This window comes from Leucoraja erinacea, chromosome 9 (assembly GCF_028641065.1).
Source record: "Leucoraja erinacea ecotype New England chromosome 9, Leri_hhj_1, whole genome shotgun sequence".
NCBI classification, from domain to species: Eukaryota; Metazoa; Chordata; class Chondrichthyes; order Rajiformes; family Rajidae; genus Leucoraja; species Leucoraja erinaceus.
The window spans coordinates 53,878,588-53,893,806 of NC_073385.1; the positions used below are offsets into that span (position 1 = coordinate 53,878,588).

At 40.5% G+C, this 15,219-nt stretch overlaps 1 protein-coding gene across 5 annotated transcripts in view; it reads left to right on the top strand.

The window, feature by feature from the left end:
- Nucleotides 1–15,219, top strand: part of sipa1l1 (signal-induced proliferation-associated 1 like 1) — a 351,678-nt gene that overhangs the window by 275,296 nt on the left and 61,163 nt on the right. For all 5 annotated transcript variants that reach the window (XM_055640839.1, XM_055640838.1, XM_055640834.1 and 2 more), the window contains 2 exons: nt 1,126–1,400; nt 10,883–11,155. In XM_055640839.1, the coding sequence (XP_055496814.1) occupies nt 1,126–1,400; nt 10,883–11,155 (548 nt within the window). The remainder of the gene's footprint in view (nt 1–1,125; nt 1,401–10,882; nt 11,156–15,219) is intronic.

The window sequence follows — 15,219 nt, forward strand, 5'->3', positions numbered from 1 at the left end:
CCGCTCCAATTTATGCTGTTAGGCCACGCGGGAGGCGACCTAAAGCAGTTGCCCCCTTTCCCCCCCACTACCCCCCACACAAGACACACCAAGAGACACCTAAACTAACATATAGACACACCAAAAAAAGTTGAATTAACGAGCACACTGCTGGCAGGGCAGCCGACACGCAGCCCCCCCCCCCCCCAGTCAAGTTTCCTCTCCCAACCCACGATGAGTCAAGGCCATGAGCTCTGGAATTCCTACCCATGAACACTTCTGCCATTCATCCAACTGCCTCAACTAGCTTATTCTCGTGATTAGAGGCTACTTTCTTAAAATAGTTTTTGAATTATGCCTCTGCGAATGCCTTGTGGTATTCCTTTAAAATTATTATCTTTAAAAGTGCTAAACTAACGAAAATCATTGTTGACCTGACCAGTTTCCTTTCAATTCAAGCCATTTCCTTAAAGATTGAGGATGGCAAAATTTGTTCTCCTTCAATATCAAGGAATATCATGATCATTCTGTGGTTTGTAAAACTGCATAACATGGTAATAGCAGGAGAACCGTGAGATGGAAAGTGGGACAGGTAACAACTTGTTCTCACAATCTCCATTTCTGAAAATTTCTCTCTCAATCCATTCATCTTTTTCACATTTCCTTATGATCTAGAAGCCATATATATGGTCCATCATATCTGTACTAGCTTGAAAATCATTTCCCCACTTATTTTCCTGAAACGTGTTTTTCTCCATCAACTATTCTATGGCTTTCCTGCTGCCCATCTACACTACAGATAATTCACGACAGCCAATCAAACTATCAGCACATCTTTGGGATGTGGGAGGAAATTGGACCATCAGTATTACCAAATATCACCTGAGATCAGAATTGAACATGGGTTTCTGGAGACATGTGGCTCTGGCTATCCTTAACTTTAGACATTTTGATCCTTGCGTTTACTTGCCTCTTCCAACTTCTCTTATTTGCATCTCAATGTCAGTTCCCATGTATGTTACTGTAAAACACCTGTGAAAAAAGCAATGTGTCTGCTGACAGTTGAGATTATAACTATTTATACACACAGGCTTACATTCTGTATTTCCTCAAACGCTCATAACGTTGACTTTTTCTCCCTTTCAGGTGACCACAAAGGGATGCGACACAGTTGAGATGACATTAAGGAGAAATGCGCTCGGCCAGCTTGGTTTTCATGTCAACTATGAAGGGATTGTGGCCGACGTTGAACCCTATGGCTACGCCTGGCAAGCAGGGCTGCGGCAGGGGAGCCGACTAGTGGAGATCTGCAAAGTTGCTGTGGCTACTCTAACCCATGAACAAATGATTGATCTGTTGCGAACATCTGTAACTGTTAAAGTTATCATCATTCCACCCCATGAAGATAGCACTCCTCGCAGGTATGTTCGGTGAGGCCAGCCTGCCACTCTAATCAGATTAATCACTGCACTTTGCAGAGTTCAACTGGTCAGCAGCTAATCATTCATTGTGATCAATGCTCTGTTATAACATTTGATTCGCACATTTTGTTAATAAGGATGTTCCCATTGCCAACCCATTTCCCATTAGAAGAGAAAGGAACAGAATGAAAGCCTGACTGGGGATATGAGAGGATGAATGGATTTCTGTTATGATCATGGTATATTATTATAGAATATAATTTAATAAGTACAAAACATATCACACCAACATTTATGATGTTTGAATGCTGATTTTCCCAATACTAATTTATTGGTACAAATCTTCAAATTGCATGATTTTATTTTGCTGAAGTTGCATGTCTTGATGAGAGATTTGGGATGGCATAGTGGTTATTCTAGTAAAGCTGCTGCCTCACAGCTCCAGTGACCCAGGTACTCTTGGTTGGTAAGTCAATTTGTCAATATAAGTTGCCCCCAATGTGGGGGTGAGTGACAGAATCTGGAGGTAGTTAAGAGAAATTCGACGATTAATGTAAATGGATGCTTGATGGTTTATGTGGACTTGATAGGTCAAAGGGCTTGTTTTTGTGCTGATTGACTATATTGACATTATTCTTAACATTATTGTTCTTGCCACCTCAGAGACTATGTGCTTTCCAATCTTTGGAAATGTTTTTCAGTCTGGCTTTTCAGTCTGGACAGTTAAATTACAATAGTTAATGGGATTATATTAGGACACTGTATGGAAGTGTATGTGTCTTTTTACAATACTTTTTACAAAAATGTGACAAATGGGGTCAAATTTTAAAATTCCTCCAAAAAAGTTGACAAGCACTTTATTGGGTAAATGACTAACATCGTATCAACAACAAATATAAGGAAAGATAGCATATTGATGGCAAGTTTCTGAAAATGGAATCAGAATGAACAAATACATTTTGTGTAACAGTTGTTGTGTAACGGTTTTTGCAAGTAAAAAGTCTCCGCAACATTTGTTGCGGAGCTTCCGGAAGTTGGCATACAGGTAGACTGGGAAAATCAGGTTGGTACTGGACCCCAAGAAAGGGTGCCTTTGTGATGGATTCTTAGAACAGCTTGTACTGGAGTCTAACAGGGAGAAGGCAATTCTGGATTTAGTGTTATGTAATGAATTGGATTTGATAAAGGACCTCAAGGTTAATGAGCCATTAGGAGGTAGTGACCATAACATGGTCAGGTTTAATCTACAATTGGAGAGGGAGAAGGGTAGATCAGAGGTGTCAGTGTTACAGTTGAATAATGGGGACTATGGGGCCATGAGGGAGGAGCAGGCCAAAGTTGACTGGAAAGATACTCTAGCAGGGATGACAGTGGAACAACAATGGCGGGTATTTCTATGAATAATACAGAAGGTGCAGGATCAGTTCATTCCTAGGAGGAAGATAGATTCCAAGGGGAGTAAGGGGCGACCGTGGCTGACAAGGGACGTCAGGGACAGTATAAAAATAAAAGAGAAGTACAACGTAGCAAAGATGAGCAGGAAGGAAGAGGATTGGGTAATGTTTAAAGAGCAACAGAAGATAACTGGAAAGACAATACGGGGAGAAAAGATGAGGTATGAAGGTAAGCTAGCCAAGAATATAAAGGAGGATAGTAAAAGCTTCTTTAAGTATGTGAAGCGGAAAAAAAGTTGGACCCTTGAAGACCCGAAAAAGGTGAATTTATTATGGGTAACAAGGAAATGGCAGATGAGTTGAACAGGTACTTTGGATCCGTCTTCACTAAGGAGGACACAAACAATCTTCCTGATATAATAGTAGCCAGAGGATCTGGGGTGACGGAGGAACTGAAGGAAATCCACATTAGGCAGGAAATGGTGTTGGGTAGACTGATGGGACTGACGGCTGATAAATCCCCAGGGCCTTATGGTCTGCATCCCAGGGTACTTAAGGAAGTGGCTCTAGAAATTGTGGATGCTAATTTTCCAATGTTCTATAGACTCAGGATCAGTTCCTGTGGATTCGAGGGTAGCTAATGTTATCCCACTTTTTAAGAAAGGCGGGAGAGAGAAAACAGGGAATTATAGACCAGTTAGCCTGACATCGGTGGTGGGGAAGATGCTGGAGTCAAGTATAAAAGATGAAATAGCCGCACATTTGGATAGCAGTAACAGGATCGGTCTGAGTCAGCATGGATTTACAAAGGGGAAACCATGCTTGACTAATCTTCTGAATCTTACGAATTTTATTAGGAATGAGAGTATCTGATTCTCCGCAAAATTCTAGATTGCTTCCTTTAGAGCAGGGAAGTTTGAGAGAAGATTTATTGGAGTGTCCAAAATGATGGGTTTTGATAGATTGAACAAAGTGTTCATGTGTTGAAAGTTAAGTTTGTTGTCACATGCACAATGTACAATGGCAGTCTTGTTTGCAGCAATGTCACAGGCCCACTAATGCAGAACACACACAAAAACACAAATTATACCTAAATTGTACATTACTATAAATGAAAAAAGGTGACAAAGATAAAAAAGACTCCAAAGAAAAAAACAGTGCAATGCACATTTTGAAGAATAAAACAAATCCCTGGTAGTGCAAGAGGTGACCCTTCATGTCTGTTGTCGAGGTAGTTAAGATAGTGTGGTTTGGTTCGAGAACTTGATAGTCGGTGGAAAAAATATTCAGTAATGCAAGTAACCTTCCCAGGCAAACTCTGCAGAATGCTTCTGTGGAGTAGCACAATCTAGCTTTGCCAGGTACTATGCAGTGAGCTTCTAACAAAACTCCTGGCTTCTGGTATACCACGGCAACAGCGCTGCAATATCTATCACTGCAGGGCTCGGTATGCTGTGAACCACTGAGGCATTCTGCAGAGGCTGCCTGTGAGGGTTAGTGTTGGGCAGACCAGGCTGAGAATTGTGGACGTCAGCACCAAGATGTGATTGGAGTTGTTTTTGCTTGATTTTCCACAACCTGGAGATTTCTCTATGAATAACCAGTGCCCACCATAGAGCTTGTTACCATAGAGAAATCTCTTGGTTCGAGGGAGTTATGTAGACAAGCAAAGAGGGATGACAGCAGCTTCCATCACATTGAACTGTAGTGATGAGATAGACTAGGATCTGGGCAGTATGCCAACACATGGAGCAGCTGCTGCTAGTTCCAAGCAAAGATCCACGCTCACCGTTCTGGACAGGATACAGCTCTGAATCCTGCATCTCAGAATGACAGGCACAAGCAGCCATTGCACATTGCTATGAGATCACATTAACTGTTATTTTGCTACGGGGGCACCAGCTGAGGCATGAGACCTCAACTGGGTTGCTGGCACATCGACCAGCAATAGTGCATTTTTTAGCACTGTTCTCCCCAGCACACTTGTTCCTGGAGTACACGATACCTGAAGAATTCCAACAAATTATCCGGTTTTATGTTTTTGAAATTGCACCTGAAGCTTTCATCGGCAGCTAAGTAGAAAGACAGGGTTCCATTGTGAATTTGGAGGCCAGACTACTCTTTATGATAATGTGATTTTGTTTAATGTTCAGCAAATGAAAGCTGTATGACCATTTGAATCTCCTTCTAATGCATAGTTTGTCAAAATGCCTGCGTTCCAAAAGATGAATAAAGATTGGTGTGAATTTTTACCTCTAATTGCCTAAAATTTAGAGAAAGGAGTAGAATCATAGTTTCTGTGATGTTGACCTGATCTGGGCGGCATGGTAATTAACACGCAGCGATTGAACTAGATTTCTGTTAAAACTATTAACATGAACTCTACTCCTGCCAAGCTATCTGCATTTTCTTTGTTTCTGTTACTTTGGATGATCTGTGATCGAGATATTAACAGGATAACTTGATAATATCCTTATGATCTCATGCCCAGGGCCACAAAGTCCACCTGGTTGATAATGTAGCACGGTATTGCAATGATCCCATGAAAGGTTGGGGACTTGTTTATTGAGAGCCAAAGTCACAGAGTGAACTCGTCTTAAAATTTTGCCTTTGAGGATATTTGTGAAGCAGCCATGTGAAATAATCCCCTGCTTCAGTTCCTTTATATGTTGGCCGCAAACCAAGACTTGCATTTCAAAGATGTGGAAGCAGTGCTGCAATTCACAGATGGATGAACCCTTCATCCTGCTGTACAATATGACCTTGGATTGTCTTTCTTCCCACTCTTCTGCCTCAAGCAATTGATTCTGATCAAGTTCTGTTGTATTCTTGTCCTTCAAACGATTTTCGTTGCACCTCGACCTTGAAATTCAAATGCATGGATTGAATTGAAGACTAACATTTTTGCAAGAATCCAATTGGTGGCTTACAGCCACAGCTTGAATTTTTGAGTTTTTATTTTCACTTCAGCTGGGAGTGCTTTTGTGGCTGGTATTTGCCAAAATCGGGTATTATATTGAAATAAAGAAGGCAAATTGATCAACCTTCAGCTTGTAAAGTAAATGGCAATGATATCTTCACATTTATGTCATCCATTGTTGCCCACATTTTTGTTGTCTAAAAGTCTCCTGCCCACCATTATCTTGTCTACTATAATGTTACTATAATGCGTCTGCAAATAAATATGACTTGTCAGAAGTCAATGAATGAAAAACACATTCAGGATGAAAAATGCAAAGTTAACATTATAAAATATAATGTCAGTTTAAGTTTTAACATGTCTGTGTGGAATTGTTAAAACTACAAATTCAGGCTTGTGTTTCGCAGCAGATCCTTGCTTAATGAAACTTGTCATTGCGCAGGCATCAGGCGTGTGAAAAGTACTTGGGTGATGTCAGTCATTGTGCAATTCACAGTTAACAAATGCTTTTAGACCCTAGTCCTACCTCTGAAGCTGTCTGCAAAATAATGCTAACATTTTTCACTCGCCATTGAACTCCTCATCATCCAGATCATTCCAGTCAGAAGCTCATATTGCCATTTACAGCAAGCTACAGGAGAACGTCTCTACATCGGCAATTCTCTCTACTTGCCTCTCAGTGCAACACCTGCGTCCAAATTTTGACTTCAGTCCATCATTGCGTGCAGTGTACACCACGCACCAAATGGGTCTCACGGCTCATTTAAGCTCTCTCCTCATCAAACGCCCAAATCAATTGCCACATGTCTTTCTTTAATGTTTCTGTTGTGCATTGAAAGTCTCCCAGTCTCCATGAAAAGCCTGTGGGTGGTGGCAGTCATTATGCAATTCACAGTTAACAAGTGCATTTAATCCCCAGTCCTACCGCTGAGGTTGTCTAAGGAACAATGCCAACATTTTTCACTGACTCCATGGCAAATCGTGTGAATAATCGTAGAACTGTCATAGTCATACAGCAAGGAAACAGGCCCTTCAGCCCAACTCGCACATGACAACCAAGATCGTCCCATCCATTTGCTCGTGTTGGCCCATATCTATCCAAAGCTTTCCTATCCATGTATCTATCCAAATGTCTTTCATAGCAAAAGGATTTGAGTATAGGAGCAGGGAGGTTCTACTGCAGTTGTACAGAGTCTTGGTGAGACCACACCTGGAGTATTGCGTACAGTTTTGGTCTCCTAATCTGAGGACAGACATTCTTGCCATAGAGGGAGTACAGAGAAGGTTCGCCAGACTGATTCCTGGGATGTCAGGATTTTCATATGAAGAAAGACTGGATAGACTCGGTTTGTACTCACTAGAATTTAGAAGATTGGGGGGGATCTTATAGAAACTTACAAAATTCTTAAGGGGTTGGACAGGCTAGATGCAGGAAGATTGTTCCCAATGTTGGGGAAGTCCAAAACAAGGGGTCACAGTTTAAGGATAAGGGGGAAATCTTTTAGGACCGAGATGAGGAAAACATTTTTCACACAGAGAGTGGTGAATCTCTGGAATTCTCTGCCACAGAAGGTAGTTGAGGCCAGTTCATTGGCTATATTTAAGAGGGAGTAGATGTGGCCCTTGTGGCTAAAGGGATCAGGGGGTATGGAGAGAAGGCAGGTACAGGATACGGAGTTGAATGATCAGCCATGATCATATTGAATGGTGGTGTAGGGCCGAATGGCCTACTCCTGCACCTATTTTCTATGTTTCTATGTTTCTAAATGTGGTTATGGTACTTGGCTCAATTACTTCCTTTGGCAACTGTGAAAAGGTTGCCTCTTGGGTTCCTACTGAATCTTTACCAGCTCGCATTAAACTGTGCTCTCTAATTCTTAATTTTCCCTACTCTGGGTCAAAAACAAAAACTCTATACATTCACTATTCTCCTCATGATTTTATACACCTCTATAATATCTCAGTCTCCCACACTCCAAAACATAAAATCCTAGGCTGCCCAACTTCTTCCTGTAGCTCAAGCCCTCGAGTCCTAGCAACATTCTCGTAAATCTTCTCTGTACTCCTTCTGGTTTGATCTTTCCTATATTATGATGACCATGACACTCACGTGTGTCCTCACTAACATTTTGAACAACGTCCCAACTTCGATACTCAGCTCCCTAACCAATGGCTAAAAGCTGCCATTACCACCCTATCTATCTGCAAAAGCACTTATAGGAATGATGGTCTTGTACTCCTAGATCATTCTGCTCCACAAAACTCCCCATGATCCCACCGTTCACAGGGAAGGCCCTGTTCTGGTTTGACTCGCCAAATTGCAACTGCTCATACTTATCTGAATTATCCTGGTCACTGCCAATTTTTTTTTTCACTATTGGCCTTGAGCCAAGTATACTAAGGGATGGCATTGAACAGCCAGATCTTTGTGTAAGCTTGAAAAGTGACTTGAGAGAGAGAATTGATTTAAAAATATTATTTACAATGAGAGCTTCACACTCTCGTGCAACATTATTACCGTTGTATTGGTGCCTGGGAGCCATATGTATCTCTTTTGCCTGAATACATCTGTGATCTCTGCCCTTCAGTGCATGGATATTGGGTATGAGGCTAAATATGGAGGTAGTAGACTAACAGGGTCAGCCTTATTTCTTTTGTTCGAGCTCCATTGTTAAATTTATTATTAATCATGTTATTTCCATCTTTTTCTTCACCTGGAGTAAAAATCCTCTACCCTCCCATTCCTATGAATGTACTGTATTACTGTATTAAAAGTAGTTTGCCTGATTTAATCAATGTAGACCCACTTTGGTCTGGAATGAGAGTTAAAACATGGCACTAACAGCTACTGAGCATTAATTCAAAATGTCTTTATCATATTTACTAATTAATATTTTTTCTGACTGTTCACTGTTGCCAGAATTTTTCATGGGAAACCATGATTGTCATTCGGTAGATAAGACTCTTAAAGCATGCTGAACTATTTACAAATCTCTATGTAGGGGTTCCAAAGTGGAATTGATTAATGCTTGCAGCAGCCCACTGGTTCAGCTTTTGAATGCAAAATGAGCGTGGGATTGTGCAAGAACTTGCTGTGAATCTTTCAGATGATGCATCCACTTACATGCTCGTTCTGATTGTGCTGCTTTAACGTTTTATATTCCTTTTTTTAAATGCGCTGAACCATTGTGCTGATGTGATGCGTGATGAGATGGAAAGATTTCACATCAGCAGGAATATAAAATTGCTTCTGTCTTTCACCTGTCCTACACATTCTATTGAATTAGGATGTAGTACAAATAACAGATGAAATGATGGCAGAACTAATTTTCTTATTTAAAGCTCTGCTTTATGAAATGTACACCACAAAAAATAACGTTACTGCCTAGTGGCATTGTCCAATGATTGATTGAATTCCCCCTGTACGTCACAACAGTTTGATTTCTAAATCCATTTCCAGCTTCAGGCTGAAGAATTAAATATACCCAGAGGCAGGATGCAAATATGGTACATAATAATATTTAAGCCGTTTCTTAGAATTATTTTATTAACTTTTTGAGCCATTCACGAATTCGAAACATGGGCTGCAACTAAGTCCATGGCATTCTTGCTTTTCATGGAATATAAATTGTGCAAGCTGATGGGACAAAATAAAATGCTTCATCAGCAGGATACTGGATGATGAGCTGTCAACCAAACCAAATCAGAGGCGAGAGTGGGAGCTGCTGTTGGTTTTCAGTAAATACTGATACACATTGTCTGTGTCACACAGTACCTAACTAATGCGTGCTGCTACTCTTCACACAATACCAAAACATATTGGCTTAGAAATTGCAATCTTTTGGAAACTTGAATGTAACGTGTTGCAGAAGCAAAACAGAAGTTGTTTTGTTGGAAGCTTTCAATAACTTCACTTATCAAAAGTACATATATGATTGCTAGTTATGGGCTTAGAAAAGAAAATTACGAATGCATGGAATGCAAGAAAAAACTCTCAGTTTACAAGAAAGCACTGCTGATGGGCAGCAGAAGTTGTAAGGTGATGGCCTTGTGCTGTGGAAGTTGCCATAGGCAACAAATTGAATGTGGAATCCAAGAAATAATTCAGTTTTCTTAATGATAGGATATTTGGAATCTGGACAAGCCATCTGATAGTGTAAATATCTTGGTAGTTCAAGAGATCGGGCGTAGAAGCTTTGCTGGATTCCACTCAAGTGTGTGGGATTCATGATTATCAGTCAGTAGATAAGACTCTGAAAGCATGCTAACTATTTACAAATCTCCCTGTATGGGTTCTAAAATGTATTAGGCTTTATTGCATTTGTGGCCCACAAAGAATGAAATGTAGAATAAAGGGCATGGAATGAATTGGCAATGGATCCAGGAGGAGATGAGAGGTAAGAAGTAAAGAGATTGGTTGGGATATTCTGGCTTGAGTAGAACAGGTTGGAGTGATACTTTGTGGTAGAGAAGAGAGACATTGAATGGACCTAAATGAAGCTGAGAATTCAAGGTGGTAACATGCACCTGGGCCATTCCCACTAGAACAAAATATTGTGATGTTTCTTGAGGTAGAATCCAGGCTGTGGAAAAGAGCAGAAACTTCATTCGAGGAGGTTAAATGGGAAAGGTTAACAACAATATAGCTTGCAATGAACAAGTTAAACATCCTGGTGAGAAAAGAGTGGTTCAGAATGATGATAGCTGAAAGCTTTGAGGGTCAATATTTTTGAAGAGGAGAGTTAGCATGATCGTGAATTTGGTTGCAATAGATTCAAGGGAGATCCGAGTCCAATAGAAGGTGGGTAGAAATCCTTGAGGAATCTAGAAAAGGTCAAGGGCTCTGGACTTGGATTAGTTTCGTTGTCTCTGTACTGTACACTGACAATGACAATTAAAATTGAATCTGATCTGATTAGATGTGGAGTGGTGGGGCTGAAGATGAGGTATTATGGTTTGCCTTTCTGATCAAGATAAAAAGAAAGGAGGCAAATTAACCAATTGTTGGGGACATTTCAGTAATAATGTCTGGCAATAATGGTTTATGACCAACCGTGTACTGAGATTGACGATGGAATTATGCCCTTGTTTAGTCTGTTTGCCATGGTAATTATGTGTTCATGATGACGTTAAATATTTAAAAATAATTTTCCTTGTGTGTTTTTTAGGGGCTGTTCTGAGATGTACCGCATGCCCGTGATGGAATACAAAGTAAACAATGAAGGGATTCCATACGAGTTTAAATTGCCATTCAGAAATAGCAATAAGTGGCAGCGGGGCATTCCGCCATCCCATAGTACAGTTCAACTGCAATCACAGACACAAAGCCAAGCTGCAAACAGGATGATATCTGCATCGGGCAGCAGGGCCCAGCCACAAGAGCGCAACTCAGCCATGCCACGCAGTGCTTCTAGTGATGGACGTTCATTGGACACTAAAAGGTGTGAGATTATTTCTACTTCCCAACACAAACCAGAAAAATGTATAAACAGCATAATTTTGTCATAGACTGTTTTAGTACTAAATACTACAATTGCAAAAATATCAAAGCAAGAAATTGGCATTTTGTGTCCACTTCAAGTGCGGGATAATCATTCAGCAATGGAAAATAATTTTAATGGAAATTTTAAATAATTTTCATTGGGTTTCAATGTGGTTCTGCAAAGCTTGTCTTGGGAGCCATATATTGATGTTGGAGATGCTTTGAATCAGATTTATCCGCATGAAACTAGACTACAGAGGTTAAGTATGAGATCAGATGCATAGATTAGACTTTCGCTTTCATCGTTTTAAGATTGATCTAGTTAAAATGTTTAAAGAAGTTTGAAATGATCAAACAAGTTAATGCAGTACATGAAGATTAGTAACCCACAATTCAAACATTATTGAAGCAAGGATACGGACTACTATGCTACCGTGGGTATATCGAGTTGAGAAACAGATCATTCAACTGCATGGTGTGCCTCAGTTGACAATACTCTCACAGCGTCTTGCATTGAAGTCCAAAAACCTAAACAGAAAATCCAAGATTTGTGCAAATCCAATAAAGTGCAATATTAAATTAGATTGTACTGTTGGAGATGCCATCTTATGGATCACAGATTAAACTGGTTCCATTTACCCTTTCAAGTGGTAGTTACCATCTGGTTTGGGAATTGCTCTGCCCAGGACAAGAAGGCTCTGCAGAGAATAGTGCGTTCGGCCGAACGCACTATGGGAACTTCACTCGCCCCCCCTGCAGGAACTATACAGCAGGAGGTGCAACTCCAGAGCCAATAAAATCATGGGAAACCCCATCCACCCCTGCAACGGACTGTTCCAGCTGCTACGGTCAGGCAAACGCCTTCGTTGCCATGCAGTGGGAACAGAGAGGTTGAGAAGGAGTTTCTTCCCAGAGGCCATTCGGACTGTAAACTCCTATCTCACCTGGGACTAACTTTACTGAATGTTTTTCCTTCCAATATTTAATATGAAAAAGATTATGTGTGTGTTTATGATTGTGTTTAGAGTTTGTTTGGTTGTTTGTTTGTATTTTGCACAAAGTCCGTGAGCATTGCCACTTTTCATTTCACTGCACGTCTCGTATGTGTATGTGACGAATAAACTTGACTTGACTAGTTTGTAGAAGAGGAGGAGAGGTCTCTCTGGTGTTCTGCTCAAGATTTATCTTTCATTCAGCATTTCTCTAACGTGCCACTATTTGTTCTCATTGTCATTTTACCGATTGAGGCAGCTACAAATTGTCTACAAAGTTTCCAATGTTACTATGTGGCTACACTTCAAAACTACTCCATTGGAAAAATGCAAGTCCATTTACCAATTGAGTGGTGTGGGCTGGATCCATAACTTAAGAAGGAACATGGATAGTATGGTATTCAGAAGCAAGATAATATATTTTTTTTAAAAACTTAAATTAACCATCTTAACTGGCATGCACTGTTGCTCCATGTTAAATCCAAGGTTAAAACTCCTGTAGTAAAATCATAGTAAAACCCATAAATATGGCAACACATTCAAGATTGCAATCATTCTGGATTCATATTGCTGTATGAGTTACTTGAATTTTAATCCTCTGGCGTCTTCCACTTTCCAGTTTATAGGATTTTAAGTTGTTTTATTAGGAGGTCAAAAGAAATGGAATAAAGTCCATGATCAGCTCCTTCGTTTTTTTGATGTTCAGGAGGAGGCTGTTATCCTTAGAGTGCTAGATCATATCTATCGTTGTCTGAGATCCGGCTATATTATTCCAACAGTGTCATCAGCAAACTTATTACATGAGCAAGAAATACCTCTGTACAAAGGGGGTCTAGGACCAAAACCTGTGCTCACCCATTCCTTCTTCCCTCCCAGAGATGCTGCCTGTCCCGCTGAGTTACCCCAGCATTTTTGTGTCTATCTTCGATTTACCAACCAGCAATCATCTGTATTTCTTTCCAACACTTGAGAGATACCTCTTTTAAACCAGCTTTTTTGTGTAAGAAGGGTTTCGGCCCGAAACGTCACCTATTTCCTTTGCTCCATAGATGCTGCTGCACCTGCTGAGTTTCTCCAGCTTTTTTGTGTAACCTTCGATTCTCCAGCATCTGCAGTTCCTTCTTAAACACAAGAGATACCTCGTAGCTTCTGTAACCTGCTCACTCAGATCTATTAACACTGATGATTCAATTCACAACTTTTCGATCCTTTTCTCTCTGGCCTTTGTCCAAGCATCTGCCTATCAACCTTTGTCCTGTTCCTCCTCACTTCCAGCTATCTTCTCTCCCCTGAAACTTCACCTCTCCATGTTCTCCATTGAATTATTCCAGCACTTTGTGTTTTTGTTTTGTAAACCAACATCTACAGTTTTTTGTTTCTAAACCTGTTGAGATTTGGACTGAAGATGCAAGAAACTGCAAATGCTGGAATCTTGAGCAAAACACAATGTTCTGGAGGAACTCAGCAGGTTAGACAGCATCTATGGAGAGAATGTACAGATTACATTTCCTGACCTGAAATGTCATCTGTCCATTCCCTCCGTAAATTATGCCCTCTGAGTTCCACAAGCACTTTGAGATATGGACTGATGAGCAACATGGAGTTTAAAATAAAACTTTGTTTTTAAACCTAAATTTCTGTAAATTTTCACAATAGTGGTCGTTTGTTACCACAATCCATTCTTTCCATCCCACTGATCCAGTAAAGCATTGTGTGTCTATCTCTGGTGTAAACTGGCATCTGCAGTTCCTTCCAATACAAAACAGTGAGAATTTCTCCCGGATAATCCGAGACCCGACAGGGAATAGTCGGGTCCCCGCACAGGGAAGAGATTTAAAACGGTTTCCCCCACAGCCCCCCCCACCACCCCCCACATATACACAGCTAAAAAAAATAATAAAAACTAACTCAAGGCATACATTTAACAAGACAAAAATGAAAAAAGACATACGACTGTAGTCGAGCCGCTGCCGTTAGGCGCCGCCACTAACCCACGTACATGGTAAATGGTAGAGAATTGAAGAGTGCAGGTGAACAGAGGGATCTGGGAATAACTGTGCACAGTTCCCTGAAAGTGGAATCTCATGTAGATAGGGTGGTAAAGAAAGCTTTTGGTGTGCTGGCCTTTATAAATCAGAGCATTGAGTATAGAAGTTGGGATGTAATGTTAAAATTGTACAAGGCATTGTTGAGGCCAATTCTGGAGTATGGTGTACAATTTTGTTCGCCTAATTATAGGAAGGATGTCAACAAAATAGAGAGAGTACAGAGGAGATTTACTAGAATGTTGCCTGGGTTTCAGCAACTAAGTTACAGAGATAGGTTGAACAAGTTAGGGCTTTATTCTTTGGAGCGCAGAAGGTTAAGGGGGGACTTGATAGAGGTCTTTAAAATGATGAGAGGGATAGACAGTTGACGTGGATAAGCTTTTCCCACTGAGAGTAGGGAAGATTCAAACAAGGGGACATGACTTGAGAATTACGGGACAGAAGTTTAGGGGTAACATGAGGGGGAACTTCTTTACTCAGAGAGTGGTGGCTGTGTGGAATGAGCTTCCAGTGAAGGTGGTGGAGGCGGGTTTGTTTTTATCATTTAAAAATAAATTGGATAGTTATACGGACGGGAAAGGAATGGAGGGTTGTGGTCTGAGCGCAGGTATATGGACCTAAGGGAGAATATGTGTTCGGCACGGACTAGAAGGGTCGAGATGGCCTGTTTCCGTGCTATAATTGTTATATGGTTATAATGTAAATTAATTTGTTTAATTTGATCATGGAAACGGCTTCAAAGTCAAAGCTTTCTGTCAGTTTTGTAGTCTAATTTACAGAAGCACTATACTCATCCAAATATGTATGTCAGTGAGACATACAAGAAGACAGCAAGAATCTTCTGATTTGGAATATTCTTTGACACTTCTCCCGGAAATCAATCCTTGTTTCAATGCTCATCCATGAAGAGGTTTTATGAAGTTTGAATATCATATGTTTTAGTCTGAATAACACAGTAGTGCTAAGGTGAAACATTTAACATT